Source organism: Hirundo rustica, chromosome 3 (genome assembly GCF_015227805.2).
Source record: "Hirundo rustica isolate bHirRus1 chromosome 3, bHirRus1.pri.v3, whole genome shotgun sequence".
NCBI classification, from domain to species: domain Eukaryota; kingdom Metazoa; phylum Chordata; class Aves; order Passeriformes; family Hirundinidae; genus Hirundo; species Hirundo rustica.
In genome coordinates, this window is record NC_053452.1 from 73,974,018 (window position 1) to 73,995,124 (window position 21,107).

Genomic DNA, 21,107 nt, shown 5'->3' on the forward strand with positions numbered 1-21,107 from the left:
CTGAAGCCTACCAAATGACATCCAAAATAACCACTTGAATATTCAGAGACAAATATTTCTATATGATTTTCACTCTTTTCGACTCCATTGCAGTATGTAGTGTTTAATACTCCACTTTAAATAAAAATTTAAAAGTGGTAGCTCATCATCTGCATACCCTATCTGAGCCTGGATTGCATGTTCCAAACTAAAGGTTAGCCAAATTACCCATACGTTGATTTCCAAAGGACTGAGATTTTACCCAGAACACACTTCTAAGTGTCACTATTAAATGTAGTACCTACATAGTCCTAGCAGGCAGTGCCATTGTGAAGCTCATAAGCACACAATAAAGGCTAAACTGATGGCCTGTTTTCTCCAGAAATTATATTATTTACATTGCTGCTTATCCTAGCATGCCTGTACTGTCACCATTCCACATACCACAATGGTAGCCATAATGATTCTTAGAGATATTAATTCCTGTAGATAAGTTCACTGATTATCACGCTAGTTATGCTGCCCCTCGAGGCAAGTTCTAAAAATAACAGCAAAGAAAAAGAATGAAAGAAATCTTTCTTTTGGTTTACTTTTCCTGAAAATTTACAATAAACATAGTATGTACATAAACCATTAATATTCACTTCAGGATGCATATACTAAGAAAAAATGTCATCATAATATCATAGAAATGCTTAGGTTAGAAAATACCTTTAACATCATCCAATCACTAATCCAGCACTGCCAATTCCACCACTAAACCATGTCCCTAAGCGCCACATTTACAAGACTTTTAAATGCCTCCAGGGATGGTGTCTCCACCACTTCTCTATGCAGGCTGTTCCAGTGCTTGATCACCCTTTTTGAGAAGAATTTTTTCCTAATATCCAATCTAAACCTCCCCTGGGATGACTTGAAGCCATTTCTTCTTGTTCTATTTCTTGTTACTTGGCAGAAGAGACCAACAGCCACCTGTCTACAACCTCCTTTCAGGCAGTTGTAGAGAGCAATAAGGTCTCCCCTGAGCCTCTTTTCCTCCAGGCTAAACTCCAGCTCCCTCATACACTCCTCACAAAACTTGTGCTCCAGACTCTTCACCAGAGTCATTGTCATTCTTTAGAAACATAATCTTTAACAGATTATGGTTTCTTAGTTGCAGTCCTCAGACTAAATTTCATACAGTGCAGACACGTGCATATTTCCTGAGAAAAGGCACTCAAGTTCGTATTTCAGAAAACAACCTATGCTTCAGCTACTCTTCTGCGCTGTGTAGGAGATCCTGCAGGTTGCACCAGCTCTGCCATTTCCCACTTGCTGTTACACTGAGTTCCCTCCATTGCTTTGTAAAGACATAGCAGCATGCAGATTTTTAACATGAAAGCATGATATAAATCAATGGTAATCTTAGTGCATATATACACACACACACACACACACACACACATATATATATACACACACATATATATAGATACACACATACACATACATTCTCAAACCTCATCGGGAAGAATTCAATGAAATCTTCCACAGAAGAGAAACTGCAATTTCTGCTAAATGCTATACAGCACTTGGACATAGTTTTCCTTTGGGATAGGATCACAGGTTCTGATCTAGCCTGTCTCTTAAAATTCTAAAAGTTACTATAAAGTACTCAAATATTTAATAATGAAATTAATTCCCAAAATAGCTGACAAATCATTTATAAAACGTCTTACAGCATGAAATCCTGCATAGTCCCTAAACTCACAAAATTAACTGTGCCTAGGGGAGATTCTTAGCTTGTAATGTAGCAATGAGTAATTGTTTAGTATTTCCTTTGAAGTACACATTTGCTGCTACACTGTTACTAAACACATCTCATCAGCAAATCCAGAAAATTCTTTTAGCTTAAGGGATAATTATAAAGCTGTCTACATAAGAAGATATCCTCTTTGAAGCTCTAAATCAGAATCCAAGACTGTATTTCTGTTACAAGTATTTATTTTTATTTTTATTGATCTTTTCACCCTCAGGAATCTTAACAGCACCTTTGCACCAAATTCTCCTGTCCAGTCACAGTGCCTCAGAGCAGTTACTAAATTATTATTTAAGTAGCTATTCCAAATATAACTGTTATTTCCATATTGTCATGTGCACATAAGAGACTGAAGTTTCACAAATATTCTTTTACAATTAGGTAAATTAAATTAATAATTTGTATCAAGCTATTGAACTGTTTGTACTGTCACTGAAAATACCGTCATCAAGGATAAATAAAGTCAGACAAGATCCAGTAACAAAACCCTGAATAAAACTTTTTTTTCTTTTTCCTTCATTTATGACATATGAAAAAAAAAAAAAAAAAAAAAAAAAAAAATTGGAGACCACAGATCAGAAACTATGAAATTAATGTAGAAAAAATTAGATTATAAGTATATTGAACAAATATACAATAATAATAATAATAATAATAAATAATGATAACAAGAGCATATTTCTAGTTTTACATCTCCTAGATTTCTTGAATCAGTAATTAAGAGCATCATTTTATCATTACAATTCTATTTGGTTGAATACTAATTCCTACAGTTGTCACAATTTCACTTTTTTTTCTTTTTTTGAGGGGGGTCATGTTTTCCTCATGTTATTACCTAGATCTTGATTAAAATGGATTAGCAACAACAAGATTAAAATTACTGGGATATGAGGGTGTGGAGTCTATTTTTTTTGGATGGTTGGACAGTGTGTTTGTTTGTTGGGGTTTTTTTGTTGTTGTTTGTTTGTTTGTTTTGGTTTTGTTTTTGGTTTTGGTTTTTGTTTTTGTTTTGTTATGTGCTTGTTTTTAAGTAGAGCAAAGATCCTGGGAAATACACACTTAGCTTTCAGAGCAGCATAACAGTGCTCTCAGTATTACTTGTGTACAATTATCTACATCAGAGTTATTTATTACTTTCATGAAAAACATCATTAAGCCTTGGTTATATCATGATAGAAGAACTGAATCCCTTTCTGTAAATTTTGGATTTTTATGTCTCAGACAGTTCTTTCAACTTCAGTTGTCCTGTTTTCAGTACTTTTACTCTCTTAATATTTCCAAACTTAATAATGCAAAAAAAAAGTTACCTTTCCAACATTAGCAGCTTAACTAAGCTAGTTTAACATGATTCAAAATCCTTTACCAAAAATAAAGGTATTTTATTTTAATAAATGTTCTCTTTCACCTAATTACAGGTGGCCATTTAACATGGACTTCATGCATTGATCCGATTCCTCACAACGTTTTCAGTTCCTCACAACGTTTTAGCATTTTTAAACACATTGATTTAATGCAACCAAAAACATTGTCCATCTGTACTCACTGTTTGACCTTATTTTTTTATCAATACTTTGGCTTGACCTTAGATTCAACAAAACCTCCGAGAATATTAAACGAACATACCCACAAAGCTGAGAAAGAGAACATTCAGATAAATAAGATTTTACAAAACAGTCATAAGGTTTAGATATATGTTGCTTACTGGAACTTTCTTGCCATCAGAGGAAAAAGAGAACAAAGAATATATTATATAAATGCATCCCTCCAGTCTTTAGGTGTGCAAATATGGAGAGATAATTAGGGAAAAATATCTACACATTTACAAATCCAAAATTAATCTCTCTTTACTTTCCATTCTCAGATACCAAAGGAATTATAACTTCAAGATTTTTACTGTCACCCTTAAAATGGCTAGTTTCAAAATGAATTTCCTAGGCAGCTATGTGAGTAAATGGATTTGTACATTCCTTCAATTAAGGACAATATATGGAGGTATTAGAATCTCTCCTCATGATCTTTGTATCTTCTTTACAGTTATATACTTAAAGAAAATACTATTGCATCTATTTTCCTTATCTGAGGAAGACTACACACCAACTTCAAAACTTTCAAAACTTTATTAATAAATTTCATCTCTCTTTTTTGAAGAAAATTAAAATCCCATGAAATGAACCATAAACTCATTCTGCATATGCAATAAATCTCTAGCATTTTGCCAATAGTATTTAATATCATTCTAAATTTCAGGGTTTTTTTCAACTATCATTTTCATTTACTGAAAGTAAAAATTAAAAAAAAAAAAAAAAAAAAAAAAAAAAAAAAAAAAAAAAAAAAAGGAAAAAATGATTAGGAGTGAAAAGAGAAAATGCGCAAGTAAATAATGCTTCATCCTGCAAGGCAGTATACAAAATCATCAACTGCAGCCTCTGATTTTTCTGGGCTAAACACCTAAATATTGCCAAATATTGACCTTGGCTCTCACACTCTCACATTCAAGAAGTACCACAGTGTTTCTCTGCACCTCACATACATAGCTACTAAAGTGAGCACTAAAGAATAGAATTAATAGTCAGAATAGAAAAAGGAAAGGAAAGGAAAGGAAAGGAAAGGAAAGGAAAGGAAAGGAAAGGAAAGGAAAGGAAAGGAAAGGAAAGGAAAGGAAAGGAAAGGAAAGGAAAGGAAAGGAAGGAAAGAAAAGAAAAGAAAAGAAAGAGAAAGAGGAAAAGAGAAAAAAGAAAAGAAAGAAAAGAAAAGAAAAGAAAAGAAAAGAAAAGAAAAGAAAAGAAAAGAAAAGAAAAGAAAAGAAAAGAAAAGAAAAAAGAAAAGAAAAGAAAAGAAAAGTAACACTTTTCTATATAAGAAAAAAGCAGAGAGCTGAATTGGATGATAGGAAAAAGCAATTAGTAAGGAAAACTTTATGTTAATTAAGCAGCAGGGCTTGTTAGGTCATCTTAATTATGCATGTTAAATTCTGACTTGAGGCACACAAAACTGTGAAGATTCATAGTTGAAGAGTAAAAGAATTCTGAGTTCATAACACTTTATTTATGCCCTATTTTGCTTGGTGTGAATCACGGTTGACATATATAAATGTGGATGTGTATTTATGCTCAGCATTTTTGGGTTTTTTTTTTTCTTCTTTCAGTGTAATAGTTGTACAGACTCAATATGTGAAGAATACCAAAGTAAAGTTTCTTTAAAATAATATGTTGCCCTTCTGTTTTCCAGACTATTTTTCTGTGTATACAGTACAGATGCCAATATTGTCAGAATTTAATAAAAGCATTGTCATAATAATTAAATATCATTTTTCCATTTTACAGGAAAGTTCAAAAATCATTTTTTACTCCAGGTTAAAATAAGCAGGAACCCCTGTAAATCTAAAATTTTAAGAAAAAAAGGTCTGCTGAAGTTACACTAATTAAATATTTTTATTTCATTATGGTATATTTGAGGGTTTCATTAACTTATAGGTTCATTTTTTCCAGAAGAAATGATAATCTGGTTGGAAAATAATGTGGTTTTATTAATGTCAAGTCATTCTGTTCAAGTGCTTGCTAAGTGCTAATCAGTTTCAAATTTCAGAATTCAGTATAAATTTGGTGGAAAATAACAGTAATGAGTATATCATATATCAGGGAATTGTTTAAAGAGCTTCAGTCTAGTTAGAAGTAATACAAATTATTATACAAAGTTCAAATGTTAACAACCCACCCTATCCAGAGTCTAACTTTCTAAAAGTGCTTTTTGAACTGCTGAAAAGTAAGAATAGTTGTTGAGAAACATGGAAATGTCCAAATTAATTGATGTTTGCCCATATCATTTTGGCGTAGTAGCCATTCTGGATTTTACTCAGAAATATGTAAGAAGTCAAATTTTTTTTAAAACTCACTTACATGTATTGCTGAATTAAGTCAGGAAGTGCAGGACCAAGTGAAAACTAATTTAAAAGTTTTGCCAGTCTGAAAAAAAAACCCAGATTTGGATTTAAAATGGACATTTTTTTTTTTCTTTTGGGCTTTTTTACCCAAGTAACAAGAAGAAACAAGAAGACAATGATAAATACATACTGAAATGTTAGATACATTTAATTCTATTAACAAGAAAAATAAGGTATTGTAACAGTTTGATCTTTGACTCATCTTTTCTTCTACAATTTTCTAAAGTCATGGTTTATTACTTCTGGCAAAATTATTATTATTATAAAATTCCTGTAATTTTATTAAAAGAAGTAACAGAAGTAACAACTTATCCCAGTTTCATGTGATGTTTACTTTTGTAAGCACTATATTTTCTTTATTTCTGGTTAGTAAGAGCATTTTTATACAAAAACAATGGTCAAAGTAAGTACAAGATTGCTGAGAATACTTAAAATAAAAAGGAGATTACAAATTTAAGGAACCAACATAACTATTTAAGTAGCTTAGTAAGCTATACCACATGTGCATATGCATATCTGCACAAGTGTATGGTGGATAAAAGGATACAAATATACTTGAATAGCAACACATTTTGATTATTATTTCTATGTTATGAGGACATGTATAATTTTGATTATCCTCAGACATTAAGAAATATGAAAGGACCACTAAATGTAAAATTAGGTCTGTTAGTATGTGAATGATGATAGGAAAATATCTTCAACCAGAGCAGACCTGTGAGACTTCCACAGGACTTCTATGTATCATATTAAAAGTATATTCACATTTCTCTTTAATAGAAATCAGTTTAGACTTTAAAAGAAATCATTGCTTACAAACATTTACACAAGCATAACGTTTATCTCAAGAGGCCTGCGCAAAGATAGCCTGAATAGTCTGAAACAATACAGCAAGTGATTTTTAACATATCTTCAGATTTTCTGGAGCCATAGAAAACCCAAAACCTATTGTACTGTAGTCACTCTCCTAAATCATAGAATGCATTTAGTTTCCTTGCTGTACCAATAAGTAAGCATCTATTACTAAAATTATTCAATATGGTAGCATTTAATAGGTTGTTTGGTTTTTTTTCCCCAAAGTCCATACAAAGAAATTCTTAAGAAGTCCTAAGAGAACAGTGAAATGTGATAGAAAATTTGATTTTGATCACTTTTCCCCTCAGGTGTGCTAAACCATCACCTTTTTCAGAGCTCTGCTGAGAAACAGCCATCTCCAACACAAAGGAAAAACTATCATAATTGAACTAAATAGTATTCACACTTGCAAATTTGACTTGGAACATTCCAAGCAGATGAGATGAAATTTTATGCCAATTTTGTATTCCAATAGGATATTAAATGGTAAAATATTTATGAGGAAAATTATATACTAGTTAGAGAGTTGTACAAGCCTACAGGAAAGACCTTGAAATGCCAATTAATACTGGGAACACTATGCATCATAAGGAAAAACAATGTCAGATTTATATTGGTAGTTCCAACTGTCATAGGGTAAAGTCAACGTGATGAAAAAGTCTAGGGTAGAAGACTGTGTACGTTACACAAACACAACTGGAGCTTAAAAACTGCAATTCATAACTACCTGGTTTTACGCCACCAGAAAAAAAGTTAGTTTTTACTCAGGTCTCTAAATGTTATATACAAACTTCAGGTTTTTACTTGAAACGAGTTTTAAGTGTTTTAAACCTGATTAAATGGCATTTAGCTGTGTGGTTCAAGCTGAATGCACTCCCATCAAGCAGTCTTCTTGCTAATTTTTTCTGATTAAGCTGTAGTCTTTATCAAGCAGTGAAAATAAAAGACATTTCCAGTCCAGCCCATATCAGTTAGAGTACACCATAACACCAATATCTGTGAAGAGTCTTTGATTCCCAAGTCTATTTTTGACTTTAAATGTACATGAACAACAGTGACATTAAAGTCAAATTTTACACACTTAACTGATTTTACAACTTCCCTGATAATAAAATGGCTTCCAATAAAATGGCTTACTTTATTCTGAGCACAGAAAGAACATTGTGCAATGACATCGTGATTTGACTTTCTTTCACACCATCTAAATGGACACACTGTGAATGGTTTTTGTGCATCTAAGGACCAGATCAAAAAACTCTGTAATCTCATAATGCTTGCCAAGATTATTAACCCTTTGAATATAATTTAAATTCTATCTTCATCTCTCAGGTATTTAAAACCCAGGTAATCAAAGCAGATTTAAATGCTTAATCAACAAAAATAATTACCATAAAATATTCATCAGTCTGTATGAAAACTGGGTTCCACTTGGAGCATGGAGGGCTCTTAAGGGCCCAGAGGAGAAGCCACTGTGTTTTTCATGTTTTTTTTGTACTTTTCTATCCTGAGGCAAAGTCATGATGTAAAATATTATTCTTATAGTGTCACATAAGAGCAATTGCAGGGTTCTGCCTCACATCTGAAGGATTTTCTAAGAAAAGCACTTTCTTTACAGCATCACAGGAGTTGCAAAACATGCAACTGGCCCAGAGAATTCTATTCCAGTATTTATATTCCAGTATTTTTCACCATGGCCCTGTGTTCTCATAAAATAACTATCACTACTGATCTTGGAAAATATCCAAAGTTTTGAGATCATTTACATTTTTGATCAGTACATAAAATATGCAACTACAATGAATGAGAAGTGATGCAAATTTTAAATTCAAAAAGGTAAATATAAAATAATTGAAATTTTTAATGCAAACAAGGAAACATGGAACAATGACTGACACTAATAAGTAACATCTATATATAAAACACATGCATGTTTCACAGTTTTCAGATTTTGGGGGGTTCATTACTTGTTTGAAATTATTTAGAGAAATTAACAAATTAACTTTCAAACTACCATGTGATGCGATCTGTAAAGTGCAGTGCAAGGAAATTAGTAAACAAGTTAAATCTAAAATGTTTCAAACTATCATGTTCAAGACATTACATGAAGTAAGTATATTAAAAAAAAAAAAAAAAATTCCTCTAAAAAGGGTAATTTTCTAGAAAAAAATAAACTTGCTAAAATATTGATTGTAATTTAGTACCTAATATCTATAAGATCATTAAAACTTATCAGTAGAAAAAATAGTTAATTAGTTGTTATGTGGAATAACTAACACAATCTAGGCATCTAATAGATTATTAAGATACCTGTCTTCAAGAAATAAATTTTCTGTTTTTCAAATGGATGAAGAAATGCCTAAACCCCGCCCCCCCCAAAAACCTAACAACAATAACAACCACAACAATAACTACAACCACAACAACAAAAATCCCTCCCCAAAAAAATGAAAGCCAAACAAAATCCAACTACATAAATTACTAAGAGGCCAAAGTGGAAAATCTTTCAACAAATTTGAAGACTAAAGTCCTAATGTAGGACGTATTTTCAAAAAGACCCCTTCCTGACATTATCATTCCAGACTGAATTCCAGCTAATGAGTGGAAACTCAAGCTGCAATGAAATTTGCAGGAATACAGCTGTGATTTTTATGAACTGAAGTGAGGCCAAAACCTCTTGGCAATGGAAGGAAAAGAAAATGAAAATAAACAACCAGATTAATTAATCAGATTAATCTGAAAGCGCAGAAAGTAGAAAAGGTAGTAATGAGGTCCTGTTCATAATATTAATAAAATATTTAAAAACAAGATTTATGTAAATATTAGAAAGTACACATTAATAATGAATGAATCTTAAATGAATAAGACACAAAATACAGAGAAAGTGACAATATTCATTAGCTTGATTTTTGTCCCATAAAAAATTTTCTCTAGCAAATTAGGGAAATTAAGTGAATTTGACATTTAGAATATGGCATTATATTCTGAAAAAAAAATTACAGTATGTGCAATTTTGAAAGAAAGTTAATATAATAATGTTATTCAATGTGCAAAATGTTGACAGAAACATCACAGTTGCTCTCTGACTCATGTTTACAATAATCTTTGGTTACATACCTCTAAACACTTTTAATAACAAACAAAAAGTTTTGTTGGTTTTTTTTAGCTTCACAAACATATAAAAAAAGGAACTAAATACTGGTATTCATACCGTCATAAATCCATCCAGCAAACCTGAATCAGGCTTCGGGGGTGCTTGCAAGCGCTCCATAGACCACTTCTCAATGATGGATGACACCTGGGTATTTTCCGTGTTGAGAATTCTGAATCCAGTCATATTAACACCACTGTATCGATAGGGTTCCACATCCAAGGCAAACAGGTCCTGAAAAAATTACCACTGTATAAATTCCATAATACACTGCAATTGCTATTTCAATTGTCGGACCATCTCCCCAGATGAGAGCACGGTAATTTCTCAGTGCCATTGGTGCTAGGAAATGTGTTCTGCTTGTCTGGGGGCCTGTGTCTGTGAGCAAGCAACTTGGCTGCCCTTATGGTGGGAGTAATCTGATTCTCAGAAGAAGAACAGACTTTCAGGAAATGTTAGTCCAATTAGGGAACTGTATCCACTACCAGGTAGTATGCTTAAATAACATTTTCAATTTCTAAATATTAACATTAATTGCCATTTCTTGAAACTTACCAGAAATCAAACAGACATCAATCAGTAAAATTACCTGGACAAGAGTTTCCTTGACCTTTCACTCTCAGTGAAACTTAAAAATGTTAATCTTAGGAGGATAAACTGGTGGAGGGGAGTAAGGCAGGGAGTGGGGGTGGTGGCGAGCCAGGACAAGGAGAAATGTATATGGCTTGAAATTTATTCAAAAGCATTTTACACTGTCATCAATGTACTTCCAAATATGAACATATCTTTGATTAGGAATTCATCTTTTCAAGTATAATTTTTGACAATTTATGTGTTTTCAGTATATGTGTGGGTGTGGGTGTGTGTGTGTACAGTTAGCCCTCAAACACACATAGGGGAAATATAAATAATAAGAAGAAAAACAATTAAAATTTTAGCTCAAGAAAGTAAATTCAAGATTATCTTAGTGCTCTGATCAAATCCTAAGAAGCAATGTAGAAACAGTACTTAAATTCAGAAAACTCAGGTCTAAGATCAAGTTTTGAACAGGGGAAAAAAATGTAATCAGGGTTATATGTAATATATTGCTCCCCTATAACATAATTTTAATTTATTGAACATAGACATTTTCCCCATAATTCATAGGTAGTCATTCATCTAATTTTTAATTTAATTTTTGTTGTCAGGTAGCTTTAGATGTAACACTTGCCTGAATCCACTTTGTTTACTGGCTAGAGCTGAAGAAATTAAATATGGTACTACAGAAAACCCAAATATAACCTCCATTGTAAACATCACAAAGCCCACAAAAATATCAACCTCTCATCAATCACCACACCTTTTTAATTCTGTAGCTAGTAATATGATATAGTTTCCCATATCTAAGATATGCAGGTTTCAAAATTCATTTAAAACAACCTAACTCACATCCTCTTTGCAAAGAAATAAAACATTTTATTGAAATGTTGGACATAACTAGAATTGCATTACATAATTTTTACTGTGAAAGAAGTCAGAACCTTGAATGCAATTTTTTAATCCAAACACATTCATGTTTACACTGGAATGTAATAAATATACACAATATTGTTATGCATATATTACAAATGCACACAGGTCAGTGTATAATGAGCCAGTGCATTACATCCTGAATCAATCAAGAGAAGATTACACAGAAGACTGTTGTAAACACTGTGACTGGAAAATTTATTTGACGGGACTTTCACCATGTCAGGTAAGAAGCAATTAATACATAAAAACAACTAAATTCTGATGCTGGTTCCAGGGCTACATTGCAAAATCAAAATCTATGATATGTTTGTGCACAGTAAATTATCTCTTGATAGTTCCAAGTCAATATAATACTCTTGTCTCCATAGAAAATCTAATGTTTTAACAAGTAAATAAGAATGACAGAAAATTCTGATTTTTAAAAAGAGCTTTAAAAGTGAAAATTCAATGCCAAAGGACAGCATAGGATTCAAAGAAAAAAATTTTCATCAATATCAAAATAAAAATTTTAAAAATAAGAAAAAAACCTTTGAAACATCCATAATCCATTTTTATGGAGGCAATTCTATTTAGTGAGGGAAATTCTATTGCATGCAATCCTAAATCTATAAGTGACAGAACAATTTACCCTTTAAAAATAATAGGCATTTGTACAGGCTGTGCATTTGAACTTCACAAATTATTTTGCTTTCTATCCAACTAGCTACTTCATGTTAATACTTCCCATTAATTTCTGTTTAGGGATTCTGAGGTGGACTTCTACCCTACCACAAAAGATTCATTTTCATAAAAACTTTAACATGTGTGTAACTTTAAACATGGGCCGTTTCAAGTACGGTTTTGCCAAGGAACATCTGTCTCAGGTTTGTCTCATACTTTTCTTTTAAAAAACATCGAGAACTGCAGTCTAATTAAAATTGAAATTGAATGCAAATTCAAGACAGAGAAATGTGCATAATTCTGGAGAATCTGTAGTCTCTAGAATAATATTTTACCAACTTTTAAACTGTCCCTTAGGCTGTGGTGAGCAGGAAAAAGAATTTCACATACATGTTCATTTTGTAAGAACATTCACATTTTAAATGTTCATTTACTGCAAATGATAGATCCAAGAATGATCAGATTCTTTCTAAGTTACATTTACAGTGGACACCAAAGGATATTGCATAATTCATGCACCTAAAAAGCTCATACGAATTGTTAAATAAAATACTGTTAAGATTCACAACAAATTATTCATTAATCATATGACAGTGAAGAACTACTTTGTAAAATGTTGGATTAAAAATATAGCATATATGAGTAAATTTCAAAATATCTTAATCTTCACATACAAACACCTAAAAGACAAAAAGGACAATATGCATGAAATAAACAATGAATTATGAATTATACATTTTACCCTCCTTGACATTTAAAAGCTGCAGTGCTACGGCCAGCTGCTTTTTTCAGGTCTGTCAGTTCCCAGAGCACACTGTTGAACACTAATTAAACCATCCTGATGAGTTTTCACTGAAAGTAAGAAAACTCAGTGAAGAAAACCTCTTGCACTCATACCCCATTCCAGAGAGACTTTTTCCACTTTGTTGAGTTACATAATTAGGAGCGCAACATCTTTGTTGGATATAATCACTATGTTTTCACAAGCCACTTACCAGTGTGGTAAAGATATAGTGATAGTATTCTGTCATCATCCCCATAGCTAAAGCCTTGAAAAAAAATAAACAAAAGATTAATATTTCTGAGACCACATAATACATTTTTATCAGCCTCACATGGCAAATGAAATGCTGCAAAAGAACGCTACTGAGATCAGACTATAGGGCTGGAATTATGCTAAAATTAGGTCAAGCAAGTAATTTCTTAGCAGTTAGAGAAGATTACTGATTATTAAAGGAATTTATGTACCCGATCTTCTGATAGAAAGAATATTATTAGACTGTTTAGTGTAGTAAATGTGAAAGACACTTGTATTTTTACATACTAATGGATACATTAAGTTACAACACATAATTTGAGTTGACAGTATTTTCATTCATTATTGAACCCTTCCTTTAAAATGAATTACCTAATAGGAAGGGAATTTTTTTCTATTTTGACGAACAATACCATGCATTTAAAAGTAGAATCCAAGCTTATATTATACATGTGCACCGAACCATGGAAGAAAATTCTCTTGAGTCAAATTTTGAACAGCAAGAGATACTACTTAAATAACAATGAAGAACAAATATTCATAGAATTACTTTATAAATTCAGGTATCTCTGAAGTTCATTCATCACTGTTGCTAACTATGCAATACCAAGTAGTCTTTGATAAACTGTGCGTTTTAAAAGTTCATGTTTTCCTCTCAATTGTATAAAAAAATTATAGAAAAAAATATGTTTCATCATGTTTATTCATTAAGGGCATTTTTTCCTGAGAAGCATGTGTCTTCATGCTCTGCACAAAAGTTGCCTTAGTATTTTCTTCCTTTCCAGGAACTATTAAAGAAATTCTTTGCCAAGTTCCTATCAGATGGACTCCTTAAACACACTGAAGGCCACAATTATACTACTGTGACAATACCAGATTTTGTATTAAAAAGAATTGTCAGCATTCTGAAGGCTGTGGGTGTCTTTACTTGTGATATTGTCTGAAAAATGATGAAATTAATAGTCTATGAGGGAAAAAAAAAAAAAACAAACCTAGAACTAATCCAAATATCAGTTGTAAATCAGATTTTATAATATTTTAAAGATCTTGAAAAAAACACACCAGTTTTCCAAAGAATTCCCTTACTTGTATTCTTAGAATTCCACAATAGTACTTAAGAACTAGTGTTCCTGTAGCAATTAAATTCTCTTAAACACAGGTAAACCACATTCCTGTAAGAAATATTATAACTTCATTAGGAACTCCACATCTACAAACATTCTTAGCTTTTATAAGAACTCAGCATTTTTTAATAAAAACAAAGTATCTTCCTCTATACATGTAACACATCTGCAGCCACATATATCATAACTGCTTCTAATCAAGTCTTTCATACTCCAAAGGATCCCTAAACAACATCCTACGCGTGTTATTCTGCTACCTGATGATGCTGTCTCTTTTCCAGGTTTTCCTTCTTTCACCTTCTCACTTTTCTAAAGATCTCACTTATTTTCCCTCTTAAAACATCGTAATTTCTCTTTTCTCATTATTACAGTGCTTCCCTAACGTTTTAAATTATGTATGATTTCCCTGGTTGCCTGGTGATGTAGATAACAGTGAGATTCACCTTAATTTAAGTATGCTTGTCTGATTGATGGGATTTTTTTTTACTTTTCATTATGAATTTTGGCCAGCAAAGAGTAGTTGCCATTTCACTAGGTTCTCAAAATACTGTTTTCTTTATTTTCTACTTGTGTTGTCTTCCACCAGCTTCACTGTTAATCTTTCCAATCATCCTCTCAAACTGAAACTCCTTGTTGTGTCTCCCAAAATTCCTCCCTCCATTACCAGGAAAACAAAACTGGTCAGTCAATAATTCAGACATAGATATATAAATATTTTTTCAATAACCACTTATAAACACTATATATGAAATATTAACCATAAATAATATACTCAACACCCCTTGTGTCAGTTTTGACAGCAAGCGCTTACATTCAGCTTTGAAACTACAAATTTGGGGCATATTTAAAGCATTGTAGTATAGCTCCTGAATGGAAAAGTAAAAATTTACAGAAACTGCATAAAGATCTAAACACTCATGAAAAAATATTTTTCTGCATCTTCCCTCGGTAGTCTTTAGGATGAGCAATGTACTTTGATTAAACTGTTCACATTTTGATTTAAAGAGGTTGAATGCTCACTTTTGGGTCCTAGGACATGATTAAAGATACGCTGCTTTAATTTTGTTCCCGTTTCCCTCTATTCATACACTTTTCACAATGTAGTATACTGTGAAATAAAACGGGGTTTTTCACCTAAAAACTTCTAGGTACTGCATAAGTGATGCATCTCCATGGAGTTATTTTTAAGATTGCAACTTAATACTGCCTTCAACATATTTTCCATCTGCATTGTTTAGATTTCAAATACTTAAAATAATGTACATTCAATGATTTGGCCTAAACAACTAGAATAACTTGGCTGGCTTACATTTAGAAAAAAAAAACACCAGTAGAGGTTTAAAATTACTAGGAACTAATAAAAGTTTTTCAATCAATGAACAATAAAGAAAAATAATTTTATTATACATGTAGGCTTACTAGCATTTTTTATTATACCCACAATGATACCTGTAAGTACCTCTAATGAGACTCATGTTTCCAACTCTTAAATACATTTTGTTTTCAATTTAGACCCTACAGTTTTCTAGCAAACATAATACAAACATGAATTAAAGTCACTAAATGCTATGCATTAGAAGTGTAGAATACTGTTTCAGTTTTAGGTATTCTTCCTAGCCTCTTTATTGGAAGTCATAGCTTAATTTAAAAACTATGTGGAAGATAGTCTCTGAGCCAGTTAAGTCTTTGGAAATCTGCTGTATCTCACCTACTCATCTCACTTCCATACAACATTTTCAAAGCATCAACCCAAGTGTACTTGGGTCTTTTGCAGTTCCATTATTAGTGCATAGAGTGCAAAGAATATATCTCTAAGATATCAATTCTGTCCTCTCAATATTAATGTTGTTTGTTGGTAACATACTATTCAGATATCACTATCTGATTAGAAATACACATCTTAGAGGCCTCAAATAAAAACAGATAATAAATAAATGCATACAAATATAAAGATTTGATATATAAAATAATGTTAAGCAAGCATTTAAAACCATGTTTAAAGCATCTATTCTTCAAAGTACGAGTTCATAGCTGAAAGACTAATATACCTTCATGTTTCTCCTGAACATAAATTAATTAAACTCTTTCTTTATAAAAGCATAATCAGAGCATCTTCCATTTGTGTCACCAATAAAATAACCTCTGAAATCCTTGGCTGATTTTTAGTTAGGCCTTAGTAAAACTGACATACAATTTCCCTGCTTGTTAAATACTATTATGTTCGGATAATACTTTTATTTATTAGGGATGAAAGAGATTAAGACATCAAAAGCAAAATGAGGATTACCTGTTTCAAGATGCCTGCTGCCATTTCATGGCTGCAGTCAAAGATTACATGGAATTCTTTGCCTCTTTTCATCTCCTTTAGCAATGGCTTTGCATCTTTTGTGTCAGCTGGTAACTGACGGATTTTTAGTCTTAGGTTGTATCGTGATGGAGCTTTGATGAGCTCTTGTAATCGAATGAGACCTTAAAGAAAACAGGAGTTGGGAGGAAAAAAAAAAATATTAAAACAAGAATCTTAACTGTTAGTAGGAGAACATACTATAAGCATTCAAAGTTTCCTGATTTTTTTCCATTCTCAGTTGGTTGGAACTGATATTAAAAAAATGTTATCAAAAAGAAAAAAATAAGTATCTGTACTCCCAACACTTTAGCAAAAGTCTCTTTTCCCTTAATATTAATGAAGAGTAAGCAGACTCATTTAGGATTACCTTAAGACAGACAAATCTTCCTCTAGCATTATCATGAAACTATGACATTCCTCTTCAAAGAACATATTACTCTAATTCAATTAAAGCCATATCCCAGACTAACAGTTTTAGTCAGACTAGACAGTCTCACAAATAATAAATCAGGTTTATATACAACACTGTAGAAAACTCTCCTATGAATCTATTCTCATATTTCTATACTCTGAACCACTTTTCAAGAACAGCAAGAGACAAAAGTAGCTTTACACTATTGCGCTAGTTTTGGAATCAAAAACACTCCAGAAAAAAATTTATTATGTGTGTGGAAGTGACTTTGAAATTAATTTGATTGTACGGACCTTTACAGTGTTTCGTGATGTTCAAGTTTGCCGTACAAGTACCGAGTACTTTTAATATATCAAATTTTAAACAGGAGACTGACTGTTCTTTCTTAACTGCAAACTGTTCTTTTAAAACATTCTTTACTCAAAAGGGTAGAGTCCCTAATATGTATGTTTTTTGCATATTTTCAGGTGTTACGCCAATCACCTTTGTTGCACATTTGGAGATGGGATGGACAGTTAAGCTGTCAAGGAACTTTGAAATGAGGTAGAAAGAAAGGCAAGAGGGATGTTGCCTTTTTTCTGGAGCAAGTTTAAATTATAAAATTTTTATAAACAAATGTTTATAACAAACAAAAGAAACTACAAATTGACAGGTCCTTTAATCTATACCCATTGCTTGCACCAGTACAATACAGTTTTGGTCTTTTACTGTACGTCTAAGATTTGATACAGGATGGCAAGTGTTTTCTTACCTAAAGGAGTTTTTGAAGTAAAAATTTTCCAATACCCTAATGAATTAAATGTGTGGTTTACTTTTTTTGAGCATCACAGAATATTTTGAGTTCAAAGGAACCCACAAAGACCATCAAGTCTAGCTCTTAAGTGAATGGTATACTGAATGTTCATACAGGGGTCGAACCCATAACCTTGATGCTATTAGCTCCATGCTCTGAAATAACCTCAAGAAACAGCAGTGGGTGGAACCCAAGAATTCCAAAACTTCCAAGGTTTTTACTGTTCTAGAGCATTAACCCAAAATATCAGTCCTAAAAGGTCCTAACTGGGCAGTTCAAGAATATTAAAAAAAAAAAAAAAAAAAATTGTAAATTTCATAAACCTTATCATTATTGGACTACCTCAGAGAAACCAAAAATCACACCAAAATTTGAAATTGAAGATTTACAGATGCAGGAACAAGAGCAAGTAAAGGCTGACAAGGAGAATGCTATGATGGTGTATGCCTTCTGAGTTACCTATGCATCTGATAGGGAGGTGATGAGCAATAAACAACGTAAAACATTGGAAGGCAGTACAAAAGGTAGGAAGCTACCAAAGAAACCTGAAAAGTGAGAATATGGGGAAGAAAAACTGCAAATGCACATATCTTCAATGCACTGGCTGGACCTCAGCACTGGGGCAGTACAGATGTGCAGGCAAGAACATTAAGTATTTATGCCTTCAATGTCTGTCAATGACAAATTGAGATTTCTCATAATATATTTTAAGATAAGTTAAATCTGAGACATAAGCAAATTCCAGGGTTTTCAAAGCTATGTTTTTTCTCCAGTCCTCATCAATGTGAAAAAAAAGCAACCTTAAACTTTTAGTGTATAATATTGTTCATAGCTTCTACCTGTAGCAGAATATTTAATTTTAGTAACAATTACAGTGAGTACATACTTCCATTTTTAAGATTTTATCATATATTTCACCGTGTTTCCAGCCACCAGCATTTGTAAAGTTGAGATGGATTATGGCAAGGGGAAAAACGTGTTCCAGTCTACTAAATGACTCACTTCAGTCGTCCATTTGGCGACCCGCTATAAGGAATAAAATCTTTACTGGCAGATGTTCAACGGCTTCCAGCTTGCTGGGCTCTCAACAGGATGATTTTGGAAAACATAATCCCCTAACCTGCAAGGGAGTGAAGACATGCGACTTTGTGGAGAGTGCACAGATGTCTGCTACTGTGAAGGTGCATCACAGGTGGCAAGCACCTTTGCCACAGTTACCCTACAGCTCCTTGATGCAGAGAAACACCACATAGAACAAAAAATATCAGACAGTGCTGAGCATCCCTTACTCTGGTACTTTTTATTTCTCTGGTAAAATGTTGAGAAGCAGGATTTCCCCATTCACGCATTAGTGGGAACTGAGAGCAAGTAAAGGCTTTCCAGTTCTGGATCACACTTCAGAAGTTGTCTCTTTTAAATACTAATTAAAGGCTAGAGGTTTCCTCCTACACTATATCTACCATTTGGGATGTAGCATTTGTGTTTTTTAAAATGTGCAAAGAATAAATTAGTTTCACTGAAAAGTAAAACCCACCAAATTAATTTCCTGAAGAACAGAATGATTCATCTAAAAACAAACAAAAAAAAAAATCGCCATACACAAACAAAACCTTTTCTAGATTAAATATTGAACAGTAGATCATTATTTGTAACCAAATTAAAAAATAAGCACTGGAAAGATATAAACTATAAGAACAAGGTCTTGTATATAAATAGCAGCACTTGGGTTCATCTATGGACAATAACTGCTTCCCAACCCCTGGCTGCCCCTGATTTTCTCTTCCCCTGAACACCCTAATATCCTGACTTTTGCAGGAGTAGTTTCTGCAATAGCAATGGCCAAAAAAGTTCCAGAGGAACAGAACATTACACAGTTGAGGACTAACCAGGCAATACATGTAGGATATAAATAAATTGTGCCTCTATCCTTATAGTAACAATCTGTTTAGAGTTCAGTTTTTTGCAGCTATCAGATATCATAAATTAAAGGTTTTTATAGTAAAACTAATGTCTTGGAGTAACAAAAAATGAGATCTACCTTATTTAATCTCCTTCACATTTAGTCCTGAATACATTAAGTGAAGTCAGACAAATTAATTGTTTGCTTTCATTTTTAGATGTTACAAAAAATTGTTCCATTATTTCACTTTCTCCATTTGGATGGTTGAGATTTCTAAGACTCAAGGAAGATCACTTGTTCCTACTATGTGCAGTTTGTCTGGACTCAATTTCTACCCTACAATCCTTGTGCATATTGGTTGTTTTAGGTCAAACATATTTACATATTGACGAAGATTCTTGAGCTACTATTAATACCAAAGTTTCATTGTTGTTGTCTGACATTAGAGGAAATGTCATAACAAGCTAGCTATGCAGGATAAAAGTAACAAACTGTCACATATTGAGAAATAAGTTTCTGAATCAGCAAGGGGCAGTTTCAAAAGGACACGTATGTAGCTTACCAGAAGATGAGGTATCAGAACCTCCAATGGAGGGAGGAATATAATTCAAGAATTACAAGGACTATGAAGCTAAGAATAGAACAAGTCCTTTCTTCACCATGATTTTGAGGAGATCTAGAATATTTTTAATTGAACACTTGTCTAGTATAATTTTAAAATAATTGATTTAAAATATAATATAAATTGCAGGCCTCAGATGAAAAGGTGACCTCTTAATTTAGTAGGATTTACAAGATCCCAGTATAAAAATAATAAAAAAAAAAAAAGAGGAAAAGAAATTAAAAAAAAATAAAAAAAATAAAAAAGGCAAACAGAATACAACCATTTGTGTGTGTGTAAGCCCCTAAAAAATAATCTATTTTACAACAGTATAGAAATAATAGCTGCATTTTGGGAATGTACTTCCTGCATTTTCTTTCACCAGGGACACCTTTTTCCTGTCCCTTTAAACTCTCAATTCCTTCTTTTAGCAGCCACTGCGATAGAGCCCTACCTCTGAATGGCTGGGAAGAGTGCGGTGTGAGTAACTCTTTTCAGAAGCTGCCATCAATTCATCGTTAAGGAGAATCCTGAAGGAGCAGTTTGTGAGCTCTCCAGCTGGCAACTTCCTCCAAAGAGATCAATCACACTACCTCCTCGACATGTTCAACTTCAACCAGTCCAGGAAGCAAGAGCCCCAAGTTTGTTTTAAAACCTGTCTCCAGCTCAGCCGTCTTGCAGGCCATTGCTATGCCACCTGGCCTGCTCATCAAACTATTTATCTTTTCCATTAATGCTGCCTTTGTGCTGCACAGGAAGAATGCAAGCAAATGCACTTTGCAATAGGCTGAACACATCAACATTTTTCTATAAGAAAACACTAGTGCTGTTTTAAAGGCTACCCCTTATCTTCACCATATCAAAAATTTCAAAATTAGTAATACACTGCTTTGCAGAGCCACCAGAAAACAGTCCTATTTTTAGCAAGTTTTCTTCTCACACCTCTCTGTACTCTACTCCATCCTGCCCAGTTTTTCTGATTATGTCCCAGAAAAATCTCAT

General features: G+C 32.8%; 1 protein-coding gene across 8 annotated transcripts in view; it reads right to left on the reverse strand.

The window, feature by feature from the left end:
* GRIK2 (glutamate ionotropic receptor kainate type subunit 2) overlaps nt 1-21,107 on the reverse strand; it is a 362,746-nt gene that overhangs the window by 204,384 nt on the left and 137,255 nt on the right. For all 8 annotated transcript variants that reach the window (XM_040059108.2, XM_040059107.1, XM_040059110.1 and 5 more), the window contains 3 exons: nt 16,340-16,521; nt 12,888-12,941; nt 9,781-9,954 (listed from right to left, as the gene is read on the reverse strand). In XM_040059108.2, coding sequence (XP_039915042.1) covers nt 9,781-9,954; nt 12,888-12,941; nt 16,340-16,521 — 410 coding nt within the window. The remainder of the gene's footprint in view (nt 1-9,780; nt 9,955-12,887; nt 12,942-16,339; nt 16,522-21,107) is intronic.